General features: G+C 33.3%; 1 protein-coding gene across 6 annotated transcripts in view; it reads right to left on the bottom strand.

Annotated features, from left to right (window-relative positions):
- Positions 1–14,905, bottom strand: part of DGKB (diacylglycerol kinase beta) — a 682,497-nt gene that overhangs the window by 469,476 nt on the left and 198,116 nt on the right. For all 6 annotated transcript variants that reach the window (XM_087861011.1, XM_087861009.1, XM_087861012.1 and 3 more), the window contains 3 exons: positions 9,345–9,394; positions 6,073–6,147; positions 2,821–2,940 (listed from right to left, as the gene is read on the bottom strand). In XM_087861011.1, coding sequence (XP_087717137.1) covers positions 2,821–2,940; positions 6,073–6,147; positions 9,345–9,394 — 245 coding nt within the window. The remainder of the gene's footprint in view (positions 1–2,820; positions 2,941–6,072; positions 6,148–9,344; positions 9,395–14,905) is intronic.

The raw sequence follows: 14,905 nt of genomic DNA, 5'->3' as shown, positions 1-14,905 counted from the left end.
TAATATTCAAAATAGAATAGCTTTCTAAATTCTGTTGATAGAGAAAAATAAACTACAGTGAAATCACAACTGTTCTGCTTTGCATTAGAAGTAAGAATTGCTCTCCCAGGACAATGTTCTTATCTGTGTAATTTGGCTAGTCCACCATAGTCACTTTCAAATACACCATGGTATTTAACATGCACTCTCAATTAGAATCTACTCCCTGAGCTCATAATTGACAGAAGACCAGAATATATAGGACAACATAACAAGACAGGGTGCACAATAAATGGCTGGATTCAACCTAAAGCTTCTAGATTTCTAATTTGATTAGCAAAAGTGGGGTGGGAGGGTTGGGGGGGAGGGGGAAATGGCATCATGAATCATATTCTCTACAGGTAATAACATAACACATTAACTGCCTACAAAAAAGGAAATAAATCTCAATTACTAAAAAAAGGCCCTCATCACTCAGTTGTCATTGTGTCATTCCTGCTTTGTAAAACACTTTCTATGCCTTGGAATTAAAAAGCTGTTTCTAACAAATAAATGCTCTGTTTTGTGATCATAATTACATGGCTTATACATTTTATTAAAAGACAATTCAAAAGATTATTGGCTTATTCTTTTTTTAAAAAGCAAGGGAAAGGGGATTTAACTCTGAATTGTTCTGTACAGGGGGAAAAAAAAAAAATCCCATCTTCTACTTAAGGCGATCTGTAAATGTTAAACGATGTTGCCCTGCCATCTAGTGGCCTTGACTGGGAACACAGTTTTGAAACAGTACTGGTTACTGCTTTGAAACCCTAAATTGATTTCTCCTCTTAAGATCCAAAAACATCTCCTATGACTGAAAATACAAACCACAAATTTAAGAATATGATTATAAAGTAAATTAGGTATGCTTAACCTGATAGAAATTAATGACAAAGAATTCTCATTCAGTTGAAATAAAGTTACTAATGAGGTACTGTTTGTTTAAAAGAGTTTGAATTAAATCCATATAGATCTGCGGACTATATTTACTCATGCTATTTTCATAACTTTACAAATAGATATATTTATTAACTGAATTATAAAGAATTTCTAAATAATAGTTTCCAAAGATGAACATCATTTTAAAATCTTTCGGTACTATTTTAAATATAGATGACCAAGTCTACATTTCTGCATTTTGCTGTCCAACACCCCACTACCAAATGGTTTACTTACTCATTCTTGCGCATTCTCTCACACCAAAATTTCCATAAATATTTAGAATAAGTGCAATTTTAGCTTTAAAAAATACAAAATTCTCTTCGGAAGCACTGTTATTATCAGAACTTCCTTGACTAGCATTTGACAACTTTTTCTGTGTACAGTATACACCAAACCTTAAAATGTTAACATTTTATAAATTTGCTTTTTGTTTTCTCCTCACTGACTTACATACAGTTTGTCAGAAGGTGTATTAATAATTAAACAAATATTTATAATATAGAGATATACGACAGGTGATTTACAAAAAGATACCAGGTATGTATAGTAGGAAAACATCAGATAAAAGGAAATACTGCTTCATTTATTTTCAAAATGTAGAAATATGTATGTATTAACAATAAGATCTAGATTATCTTTGATTTAATATTTACTTTAAGGATAATATCCTGTATATCATCTATTAGTAATTTTTCTTTGCCTTCCTCTGGCCATGTCTAAAATCCTATGGGCCTCATGAAGGTTAAGATTCACCTGAATGGAAAAGATTTTGAAGATTCAGGTGAAAAAGAGACAAATGCTACTTTCCTGAAGCCCACTTACATATTCCCAAACCCATATGTAAATATGTACAAACATATTTGTATATATTCTCACATGTTTTACAAACACAGACTGTAAGATTTCTTGAGAGCTTTTAAAAATCTGGTCTCTTGAGTAACCGTGGTATAGTCTTGAATCTGCACAACTGTTATCTCTGGTAGGAAGAAGTATGCGAAGTTTTGGAGTCAGCAGCAAAGTGGTGGACATTATGTTCTCGCAGCTCAAAATTCTAAATACCGTATGCGTGCTTTCCATCAGTAATGCTCTGAATCTTACTATACATTTTACTATATGCATGTTATGGTTAATTTTTGTTTATTAATGCTAAATACAAAAATTCAGTAGTGACTCATTGAGTTCAAAATTAATGATTACTGAAATTGACATCAAGGCTGGGTAGCAAGATTTGGTTTCAAAGTCACTGTCATATCCCATTCTAAACTTAGGTTGGTATCTTTTCCCCAAAACTACAATTTAATTATCAGTGGAGGCACTGATACAAGAAAACTTTTGATAAGCTTAGAATGAAAGGCTGGCTGATCCGATGATATGTAAGAAAAATCTGTGTGTGTGTGTGTGTGTGTGTGTGTGTATTCTCAACTACCTCAAGATATAACTGGCTTCTCCAAGTATTGTTTATCAATAAAACAGATTTTCTTCATGGGGAGGGTGATTGTGGAATGAGATGGAGCACCCCAAGAACCACAGAATGTAATAATTTTAGGGAGTTTCTTGCAGTAAATAAAATGATGAGTAGGTCAATAATATTTTAAACCAGATCGTACTTTAAATAAAGAAAAAAGAGAGAAATTATGTATTAAATAATACGGTAACACCTAAAATGAATCAATGTGTTTGTGGCAAGTATTTTACTACAGGACTTAATATTAAATTGCCCTGTGGCATACTTATTAAAAGGTCCAGGCACTCGCTACATGCTTAATGACAGAAAATGGCCAGATCAATTTACAATCAAAATGTGTAATAGAGAACCCCACTGACTTACCACCAGGCCACCCTCTTTGTGTAAATGCTTACATTTTCCAAGCCCAAGAGCACAAGAAGTGGAATTGTTGTCATTCCTCCTTGGATCCATTCCTCCAGAGAGACTGTCCCGTCATGATCATAGTCAATTTCTTCCATCATTTCATGGAGGATCTGGAGTAGAAGAGATGAGGGAAAACTCGCTATGAATCAACAAAATAAATTTCATAAGAGAGAACAAAGCATCACATCAAATTGGTTATAACAAACTGACTAACAGCTAAGTGCAGAATAGAGATAAAGATCTAACCGGGTACAATGTCAATTCAATAACCGAGGATAGAGTGGGTTTGTTATGATTTCTAGAACCTGACTTCTTATACTATTCAACTTTTAGAAATAATTCCTGAACTTTTTAAAACTTTGTCACTGAATGGTACAACTAAAACAAAGTATCTTTAATTTAAGGGTGAAAGTGGTCTTTAATTGCTTTCTCTAGATTTTTTTAATTCAAATGTATGCCAGATAATGTCTGAACAAATTAACTTCATGGCAAAGAGCTGAAATGATTCTTTGCTAAGTGGTAAGGGGTGGGGAAATTAAGTTGCTTTTAATTGCCTATCAGAACTTAATAAAGCCAAGAAGTTAAACCAGTAAGTCATTTTTTATTAGATTTCTTTTCTAAAAATGACTTGCACAGAGTATCCAAAATGTTCTCCACAGTGTTTGTTGGTAATTACATTTATCTCTTAGTTTTATAGTGGTAGTATCGGTATTTAATCCAAAGGATTGTTATGAGGGTTAAATGTGTTCATGTGCTATCAATATCTTCAAAGAGCATCTAGCATGTGTAGTAAGTGTCATACAGGTGTTGTTAATGTTATATTAGCAGAAACTATATGTGAGTTTCCACCATACTACCCTTGGTTGCTGGAAAGGTACAGTACTACCCATTCAACAGCACAAAAACAGCAAACATGGTAGAACTCCAATAAAGAAAGTAACTCACCACCTTTATCTAAAACAGAAATTCGCATCAATTCAGAAAAAAAGAAAAGAAATACAGAGAGCATTGGAACCAAAATTTGAAAGGTGCAATAAATGGAATACTTGATATTGTTGATAGAAGTGCGGTTTGCCTAAAAACTCCTAAACTTCGTGGATGGGTGTCTTTCCTCATGAAGTATCTGAAAATCAGGTTATTTTCCTTCATACAAATTTAAATACAGGTATTGAAAAAGAAGATACTTTTTGGAGCAAAATGGTACTGAGATAATTTTTTTATTATTCTCAAATTGAAAAACAAGGAAAATGATTTAGAATTTGGCAAAATGGTATCAGATCTTGTTAAAATGTCCTGCCCCTTGAACACACTTGGATGAAATAGTAGAAAGGAATAAATGAGAACTAGAACACAGAGCATTGTTTCAGGTGGTTGATGCTTTCATTTTGTACCTAATAAATCTCATGGGAGAGCCTGGGTTCACTTTTTAAAAAAACTTTTCCAAGGACATCTCAATCTTCCCTATTAACTGCCATGGACCTCAAATGTTCAATTATCTCTATTCATATATACAAACCTATCAGGGCTCTGACAACGTGTACAAATGTACGCACTGGTTTCAAATGGGCAGAGTTGTTGAATCATTAGGATGAGGCAGTCGCTATGACAGCAAACATACTGCCCAACGTCTTTTCATCTTCACTTTCTACTATTTATACTACTCATAGAAGTGGCAGATTTATCCATGTGTCCCACAAATGACAAATAACGCTATATAGTTTATTTTCTGTATTTTCCAGTAGGTATTTGTCATAATTAAACTGCCTAACCAACAACTGTTTCCTTCTTCAAATCATCCAGTTCCCCCTTTTCCTTAAGTGTTAGCCCCCCAGCGTTTTTTGTGTGGAAGCAATGGTGCCCCCTTCTGCTTTGAAAACTGATAGAAAAACAACTTCCTTCCATCACTCCAGTGAGGACAGGAGACTTGACTGAAAGATGTAGAATATTGACAGTACCGAGGTGAGTAGGATGGAGAAAGCTGTTCTAGACGAACATAATCAAAAAGGGAAACAGAACTTAAAAGAAGTCCCTTGATTTCAGTGAAAATAGTATTAAGGTGAATCAACCAGTATTCTTAGAATTAAATACAAGTTACCACTATTATTTATTATTCCATATACAAACTGCAACTTTGTAAGCGATATCTGCTATGCAATATGCACACAGCACGGAGCATTTCCATATCCCCCCAAAGGAAAACCCAGTTAAGCTAAAACTTGGAAAACCCCAATCCCAGTAAGAATGGTGCCCCTCCTTTGTACATGACACTGCACATAACTTTGTTGTACTTTACTGCCACTGCTTTCCAAAGCAAAAGAAATGCTACCACAGCTCTCTTATATAATCATGCCACTATCATCCTGTTATAAGGCTTTTAAAAATCATATAAAATGTGAGCCATTTAAATAAAATTGATTTGTATATGCTTAATTCATTTACAATTGGCTCAACTTAGTTGGTTTGAAGAATCAACTTGTCAATAACATACTTACCAACTCTCTCCAAAATATTACTTGTAGCGAAAGTTTCGAAGCAAGTATGTTTTAATATACATTTGAATAATGTTGTACCTTTGGTATAAATCTATTATAAATAAGAAGTTGTCATGTTCTTAAAAGTGTCTTAGATACCATTTCTTAAAACAAATTATTACAATTTTCTAGCTCTCTTTAACTAGCTGAAGAGCTATGAGAAATTACTTTAACATGCTGGGGTCCCTAATTCCCTTATCTGTAAAATGAATAAAACAGTAGTATCTATCTCAGAGAGTTGCAAGCGCTGAGTAACACATATGCGGGAAATAACACAGTGCACTGTACACAGTCACCTGTCATCATCTCAAGTGACTTCATCTTCTTTTAGAATGAATATTTAGCTATTTCCATAAAAGGAAAACCATGGAGATCATGAGTAATATACATTAATTCTGACTATTTTATTGCACGGCATAACCTCGGCGGCATCCATCAGCAGCTTCTGCTTACCTAAAGATACATGAGAGCGCCATTCAAATTAATTTCCATGAAGAAGAAAAGCAAAAGTTACTGTTAAGAGCTTCAGAACACCATGTATACCTTTTCTTGTTCAGAATCCACTCTCGCTACTGAATAGAAATAGTAACTTAGGGTTATCGAAAGACAATAGCAAATGTATATTAAGTAGTATATTAAGGTTCCAAGAAAGAGAAAAGAGAAACGGGCCTTCTAGAAGGTAGCCAAGAGTTCAATCATCCATATACCTACTGGATTAAGTTCAGTGACATCCCATTCAAGGTATTCTGCCACATGCATCATCTGACTGATGATATTTTCTAGCTCCTGGAGAGGACAGACAGACAGAGAGGAGAGTGAGAAAACATGAATATAGGGTCTTTGTAAATTTTTCAAACTTTGACTTACAAGAATTGTTTTGTTTAACTTGTAGTTCAAAAACTAGAAGAGTTACATGATTAATTTATGTATTATATATAATTTATACATATAAACTAATTATATATATATAATATATCCTTTTAACAATCTGATTAACTATACATAAAAGAAGCACTTGAATATAAATCCATTTTGTACTTTGTCTAGCAGTCTTCACCAGGAGAGGGCACAACTACACACAAAAAAGCTTTTCTTCCAGTAGAAGATTTTTTAAGGAAGAAAATCTGTCTTTGGAAAGGAACATCTGATCAAAGTAGGAGCAGGCATATTTTCACAAGATGTGATGTTTAAGTCACTGAGTGTCCTGACCCTTTGGCTTGGAAACAGGTGTGGAAGGAGGAAAGGAAGTGTTTCAAGGCAACTGAGAGGTTTATTTTTATTCTGATACACTGAGAACATATATTGACTGTTCTAGCCATTAATTGGTATAATTTGCTCTGCTAGAGCCGTGTTCAGGGTCAAGGTTTGGAGGCTAAGTACATGTAGAGTTTATTTTATGAGGAAATAGAATTTTAGTTAGAATTTTCATATTGTTATGCTCAAGTGTCAACTCTTTGAAGAACAGTTAGTTAATACACACGACTTGACTAAATAAATTAAAACATTTGCTCATACCTATTTATTTAATACTTTAATTTTTCCCTATCTCCAGAAAAGATTAAACATACTTTGTAAATGCTAGTAATTTTAAATACAGTCACTGATATAATTAAATGTGGTGCCTTAACAGTATAATAATTTAAAATATAAGAAGTATAAAAAGATAAGGTTTGAAAGCATATTAATCAAAGATTAGTTTACTCAAATCTCTGATCTAATATACGTAGTTGACATTCACAGAGTGAAGAAGGAAATACGGTAAAAGAGGTTGTCTTTTGGGCAACAATGGATCCATCTGAGAAACTGATGAAAGCTCCATTCCTCTCGCCAGAAAAAAAATGTAATCATGAAAATGTTGTTTAGGTAATACAGGTTGCCCCAGAAAAAAATACAAATATAAATGTGTTTACTTATTACAGTAAAGAAGAATTTTAAACTGAAGTACCTTGGAATTATAGGTTAGAATTGTGTGTGTGTTACTCTATCTTTGCCTGTTTATACCTTGATGGTTTGGAGTGGTGAAAGACCCTGGACATGTTTTTAGGAATGGAAATTCATGTGACAGTAGATAAGTCATTTAACCTAAGACTCAGCTTTCTCATCAGTAAAATGAGTATTCTAATCTTACCTAGTGCATAGAGTTGCTGCACAGAGTAAGCGTGCTATGATATGAAATACATTTATGTCGCCTGGCATACTGCAAGGGATCAATAAATATTCACTAGTATTATTACACATAGTGGTCATTTTTCAAAATATCAAGTTTCCTCTCTTTGGCCTCCAATATGTGAACTGCTACACCTTTAAATTTCTAAGATAAATGACATCAGAATGTGCAATTTCAACCTGCTAGTGAAGGAAATATACTGGAGTGGTAAGTTGTCTGGAGAAAACCATAGAAATAAAATTCAGGCCTTTAATTACAAAACAAAGTAGCTTAATCATAAATCAATTTATTTATCCCCAACTTATTAATATTAGATGTACAGTATAAATATTACAATATACTATATGTTAACAACAATGACAAAAAATGGCCAAAGACCAAAAAAAGCATTTGACTGAATTTTCAAATCAGCTGCCAACCCATGGCTAAAAGCCTAGTAAAGAAACATCCTTTTAATTTAATTAAAAAGAAACATTAAATAAAACAAATTTGCATTTAAATATAATTTACATTAGTATAGTCAGAAGTGCCACAATAAGCATATGGAAATATCTAGAAAAGTCTAAACTCCTCGCTGTGAAATGCTACCAGAAAATAAGCAAATGTATCACAAAGCTTAATATTCCTAAATGGATAACTGGACACTACCAAGCACTTAAAAATGATAGCATTTGAAAAATTGGAGAGACTTAAACATAAAGAATCCCACAATCACAGCATCAATTTAGATTGATGGTCATTTCCTAAAGTAGGAATTATATATTTTTATCTCTCTCTGGAGGAGCTAATGTGCCATTATCCTACTCGGCCTTACATAAATATGTATACAACTTCATTGCTTTGCTTGTAGAATTCTGTTTGAGTTCTGCTAGAGGGAGGTGTATCAGATGAGAAGAAAAACTCACTCATTATCAGAAGTAATGTTCATTTTAATCAATTTTAACATATCAAAACATTTATTATTTAATGTACCTGTGTACTTCAAAATTTCCATAACCTGACACTTACTTTTTTTTTTTTTTTAAGATTCTTTGATTTCCTTTACAGGAGTGTTAACAATATACGAAAAATATGTCACTGCAAATATAAAATGCATTATTGGATGGAACCTGAAATGGATTTATATTCGAAGCACTGATTTGTACAGTAAAACTAAGAATCTAACTACTCCTTTGAAAACTATCAATGATTTGTGTGTATTACAAATACAATAAACATTTAATTATTCCTTTTAGTTAAATCATACAGAGATGGTATTTTTCTCCTATTGCTTTTTATGACTAAAATGATAGAGTACAAGTTGCATTTAAATTGGATGAGACATTTTAAAAAGGGAAGTTTGTTAAAATAATTTGTAAATATATGTATTTTAACAGCATATATGACTCAAAGACTTTTAAAATGTACAAAAATGATAAAAAGATTAAATTGAATTTGTAATTCCTTTCAATTCTACTGGTATTCTTATTATTTTTCTTAGTGTCAAACCTCAGATTTTTTTTTTTTCTTTCTAGATCAATGGTCTCAACTTTCTCATGTATTATTCAAACAAGGTTGGGGTCTTTTCTATTTTCCATGCATAAAAAGCCACTTTTTTCTAGTAAAATTATTCAATAGAACAATTGTAATCCTAACAGGTTTTTTTTTTTTTTTCCAGATGCCTCTCTTTTAAAAAGTCAGATGATCAAAATGCTGTGTGAGTACATGGAAATTATATTAAGTGTGTCTTCCTTGGTAATAGCTATAAATTTATTCATTGCATTTTTTAGAACAAACTACTTTGAAATTTTCACAGAAAATTTGAAGAAAAAATTACCGAGCTGTCCAGGAAGCCATTCCCATCTGTGTCATAGAGGCGAAACATAACTAGAAATAAAAGAGGTGTTGAAAAAAAAATTAGAGGCAAGTAAGATCAATGTTAGTATAAGACATATTCTTTAAAATCTCCTTGCTGTTGAAAGGAAATTTTCAATCCTCTCCTATTCAAAGACATTCATGTGTGGGATCATTTCTCAAGTTAATTTGAGAATGAATTAATTAATAAAAATTCTAAATATCAGGTATAAAGTCAAACAATTTTTGTTATATATCTAGAAAACACTAAAAGTCACCATTGTTTGCTCAATTTTTAAATTATAAGATTAAATGAAAATTTAAAAATAAAGGAAGAGAAGGAATTTTAAATCTTTGGAGTCCGGATATTAAAGGGCAGAGTGAGTAAGAAAAAACAGATTTGGAGGTCTGGAAACCAAATCTGGAATCTGCAATTGACTAGTACACGAGGGTAGTCCAACACTGTTTTCTTATCTGTAAAATGAGAATAACCGCCCTGTCACAAGACACACTTGTTGTGAAAGCTAAGTGAGGTGATACACACAAATGCATATCAAAAGCTGTAGGTCACTACACAAATATAAGCCATTGTTTTGATTGATCCCTAAGCAGCATGGGAAAGGACTGGTGCAAAATAAGGGAATTTTTCTGATGCAGGACAAGACACAAAATGCATTATCATCACAGTTATAATGGTGTGTTTGTTGCAATCCGAGATGTACTTTCAGAGGGTAACCACTCTTTGAAGTAAAGAGGTAAGGAAAAGGAGAGTGTTGTCTCTGTGGTAGCAAGCACAGGAAAGGAGCAGGACAGAGGACTTCTCTGGCCTGAGGACTTCCTCATAAATTCACACACCACCAGGAGACTACAGAAGGGGCTGCAGGTGCCATTTTGAGATAAAAACAGAGAAGAATGACACAGCTGTTAAAACAGAGTAGTGGAAGTGAGAGTTTTTGTTGGGTTTGTATAATTTCTGGGAGAATCTTGATGTCTGTGGTCTATAATATTAAATAAAGACATTGATAACAAGGAGGCATAATTGTGCAATGACCTTGATCATATGTCTATTAACTAATTATTATTTCTGTATTTAAAAATAATTATTGTATTTCACCAACCTAAGATATGATTATTTATTTATGAGATGCTATAACCAGTGTGCATACAACTAATAGGAAAAAAAATGCTTACAATCTAATCATCATGTTCTATTTATTGTAAAATGGAAAAAGTCTTTAAAGATGTTAAAATGTAAGGGGATAATATGTACCCATTGAATTAAGGAACATAATGTTACGCTGGCTAATGACCTAAATATCTTTATTTGCATTCCATAATGATTACTGTCTCTCATATACTCAATAAATGACAAAAATTCAGAAAGAAAAATCCTACTAGAACACGAATCCTAAGCATTTCAAGATTTTCTAGTAAAGCAGAAAATAGTAAAAATCACTTTGTAAGTGACAAGAATTCACATGTGTGTTTCTAGATATCATTTAAAAAACAATAACTTGGGCGGGTGTGGCTCAGTCAGTTAAGCAACTGACTCTTGATTTCGGCTCAGGTCATGATCTCAGGGTCATGAGATAGAGCCCCCCCCCCCCCCCCCCGCCCCGGTCAAACACTGCACTGGGATCTGAGCCAGCTTAAGATTCTCTCCCTCTCCCTCTGCCTCTGCCCCACCTCCCCACCCAAAAAAATAAAATAAAATAAAAACCAATAAGCAGCTTTATTAAAAATAAAATTAATTAAAATTAACGTGTTTTTTGGTCTCCCCCAGTGATACTGTGCACTCAACAATGGCATTCACTTCACATCAAACATAAAGATTAGGTCAAAATAGATTTTAAGTTTAAAATAAGCATTATTTTTTTTTAATGAGACTTTAATTTTAACATTAAAGTAAACTATAAAGCTTCTAGAAGAAAATATAGGAAAATATCTTCAAAACCTTAAGGTAAGCCAACATGAACCATCAATGATTTAAAAAAAAAAGTAAATTAAGGTTCATCAGGGTTAGAACTTCTGCTCATCAAAAAAAAAAAAAGTTAAATAAAGAAATAAGTGAAAGAAAGAAAAAAAAAAGAAAGAAAAGAATAAGAGAAAAAAAAAAAAAAAAGCCAGCTACAGACTTGAGAACTTTTCTGAACACATATATCTGACAAAGGGCTTATTTCTTGAATATATGAACAAACCCTATAACTAAGTAATAAAATGACAAACAACCCAAATAAGAAAAGAGGCAAAAAAATTGAACAGATACTTCAAAAATGGGAGATACAGGAACGGCCAGTCATAATAAAGTGCTCAACATCACCAACAAAATAAAAATTTAAACCACAGTGACCATGATGTATTTATTAGAAAAAGAGTCTGGAATTCAAGTTCGTTTGGTTTGTTGTTGTTGTTGTTGTTGTTGTTGTTGTTGTTGTTTTTCCTTTAAAGACCAGTCTCCTCAAACTGCTTAGCTTCTCAGCCTTAGTTGTTTAAGAATTTGCCATTTAAAAATAGTGGCAAAAGCCGGGCTCCCCCTCACAGAAACTTGACCCACAAATGCCTTGATAATTCCCTGAAGTTTTCAAACAGTTTTAAAAAAAAAAAGACTATGACCAAATTTTCTAGTTGCTCCCAGTAGGGATGTTGGTCTGAAAACACGTTATTCATTATGGTCTCAAGTAGAAGTCCTGACATCTTTTAAATAATTTCTAAACACATTAACAGGGTTTAATGGTTGTCTATGAATTCTGTCTAATTCGTCAAGGAAAAAGTTGGAGAAATTTAAGTCTAGTCAATCAGAACAGCAATAAGAAAAACTGCATACATATATTGAGCCCTAAATATAACGTACTCTAAATCTGACCAAGTCAAAATCAAGAATAAAAGCTTCCTTTGGTCCCGAATGAGAAAGAGTAATTCTAGGATTCTAATTTTCAGAGATAAGTCTATTTTCCTAATTTAAAATTATACTGGGGTCATGAAAAATAGGAAGTATTGAACACACCTTTCCACCTGGGCTTTCTATTGAAGTGCCACTATAGTAGCAGTATGGTATGAGAGAGGCATAAATCAACAAGCACCAAGAAAATGTGAGAGGAAAAAAAAAACCATTAAATTTAAGAGGCTGGGAAACACATGCTGACTGACTTAGAAAACAGAGAAATATAAACGTAAGCTGGTAGTGAAGAAGCAAAGATACGCACAGAAAGGGTGATGAGATGGAAAACGAAGTGATCATTTTCACAGAAAGAAGTCAGATCCTCAAATACCACCCTTCACACCTTCTACCTGACAGCATGCCAGCTCCCTACCCCAGCAGAAGACTAGACGCTTGGGCTGCATTGCACTTAACCCAAGGGAATGCTGAGTTCAGGATGCTCGGGACTTCTCATGGTAGGGGTACTATTCCAAAAACAAGGTATTTACATGAAAGTTTAAATAGTGAATATTCAGAGTACAAGTCCTCTTCCTTATCTCCAGTGAGTCACACTTATACCACACCCATACACCCATCTACCCACCACACCAGGGAGTCCTTCAAAAACAAGTAATTTGGGGAAAACAACAACAACAGCAGCAGCAGCAGCAACAATAACAACAAAGCAGGGAGGCAGAATAAAATCTTATAAGAGGAAAGTTACAATCCATAAAACAAGAAGAGGAACATATAAGAATCATGCTGAGAACAAAATGAATCCTCTGTGAAGTTAAAAGCATGATAGAAAAAGCAAAACAAAAACTTACCACAGATGTAGAAGATGTCCCAGATGTCCTCCCCCCCCCCCAAAAAAAAGGACATAGGAGAAAAGTTGGAAAATAAAGAAAAAATAATTCAAATTTCTACCTTGGGAGTGTCAACATCCAAAATAATGGTTCTAGGAAGACCAAGAAGAAATAAAGTAAAATAAAGAAGAAAGTAACCTAACAATGAAAAGATTAAAGAACAAATGAAGGGCACAAATTTTAAACCAGAATTTATGGTGGAGGATTTGGAAATTGATTAGTTATATAAGAGAAACTAATGAAATGAAGACAAAAGGCAGTTATTAGCACCATGGGAAAAAAAACGCCTGTCTTGGTAAGCCTGTAGAATCTTTCCTTTTTAAAATTACATTTGAATAATATTGATAAAATTAATACCTATTTCCAAATATTATTATACGATTATTTCTTCTTAGAATTTAAAAGTGAAGTTAGGCTCCAAGGTCAAGTGAAACATTGAACAAATAGTTCTTATTCTTAAAACTAATATAATAAGGATATAGATCTTTAGGTGCAAAAATATTTTAAGCCCAGTATTAAAATTACTCTGTCAACATGATAGCTTCCAAATGTGGGTACCTTTTTCATAGTTACAAGCTAGTTTAACCCACTTTTTTTTCTATTTTTATGTTCATGTAATTTCCCTTTATATAGAAACAATTATGCACCCACACATGAATTTGGTTAAAAGAGCAGGGCAAAAGCATATTATGCAATATAAGGTTCATTCTTTAGAGTTTTGTCTCTTCCAAAAGATTTGCAAGTTTTTAATCTATTTTCTCCTTGAACATCCTACTACATACAGTCTAATGTTTTGTTTTTTTTTTAAAGATTTTATTTACTTATTTGACAGAGAGAGAGACAGCCAGCGAGAGAGGGAACACAAGCGGGAGAGCGGAAGAGGAAGAAGCAGGCTCCCAGCAGAGCAGGGAGCCTGATGCGGGGCTTGATCCCAGAATGCTGGGATCACACCCTGAGCTGAAGGCAGATGCTTAACGACTGCACCACCCAGGCGCCCCACAGTCTAATGTTTTTATACGTGGCATAATATATTATTGAAAATAAAAATATTAATATGGAATTTGTTATTAAGCATCAGAAGTATATTTTTAAAAGGCATGTAAGCAGAAATTTTTTAATTAACAATTTTTTACTACTTTATATATTTCAAGACCTACTTAATAAGCTTTCAGGGCAGAGGTGAAAAAAATTAGCTGCCTGGAGTTTGTGACATCTAATGTAATGAAATAATATTTTCTCCTTTTTTCCTTCCGAGAAATGACAATAAAGATAAGGGAAAGAAGCTTTTCAAAACAAAAAGAGCACTGATAGAGTAAGGTAAAAGTCACAGGTATTAGTCACATCTGGATAAACTAGCACTATAATTAATAACCAGTCTCTCTGGGCTTTAGCTTTTTCATTGACACTATAAAGAAACTGACTACCTGATCTTCAGGATCTCTTCACTGTTAAATCCAATGGTTCTATGATTAATACTATACATAACAGTGACTTTAACATACAGGTTAGTCTTCATTATCTGTGGGCCAATTATCTATATTCTGGTTATTTTCCAACCGATTTCTCTTCACTGATATATTTTCATTAAACGTAAGCTAACAAAAATTATTCTAGTTAAGTCATTCATGATCTATAAACACCTTTCCAAATATGAATACTATGTATCTTAAAGTCACAGTATAGGGGCACCGGGGTGGCTCAGTCAGTTAAGCATCTGCCTTCAGCTCAGGTCATGATCTCAGGGTCCTGGGATCAAGTCCT

This window comes from Ursus americanus, chromosome 3 (assembly GCF_024610735.1).
Source record: "Ursus americanus isolate L20-20 chromosome 3, mUrsAme1.1.p, whole genome shotgun sequence".
NCBI classification, from domain to species: domain Eukaryota; kingdom Metazoa; phylum Chordata; class Mammalia; order Carnivora; family Ursidae; genus Ursus; species Ursus americanus.
Note: the sequence above shows the minus strand (reverse complement) of the source record. Positions and strands in the feature narration are given on the sequence as shown.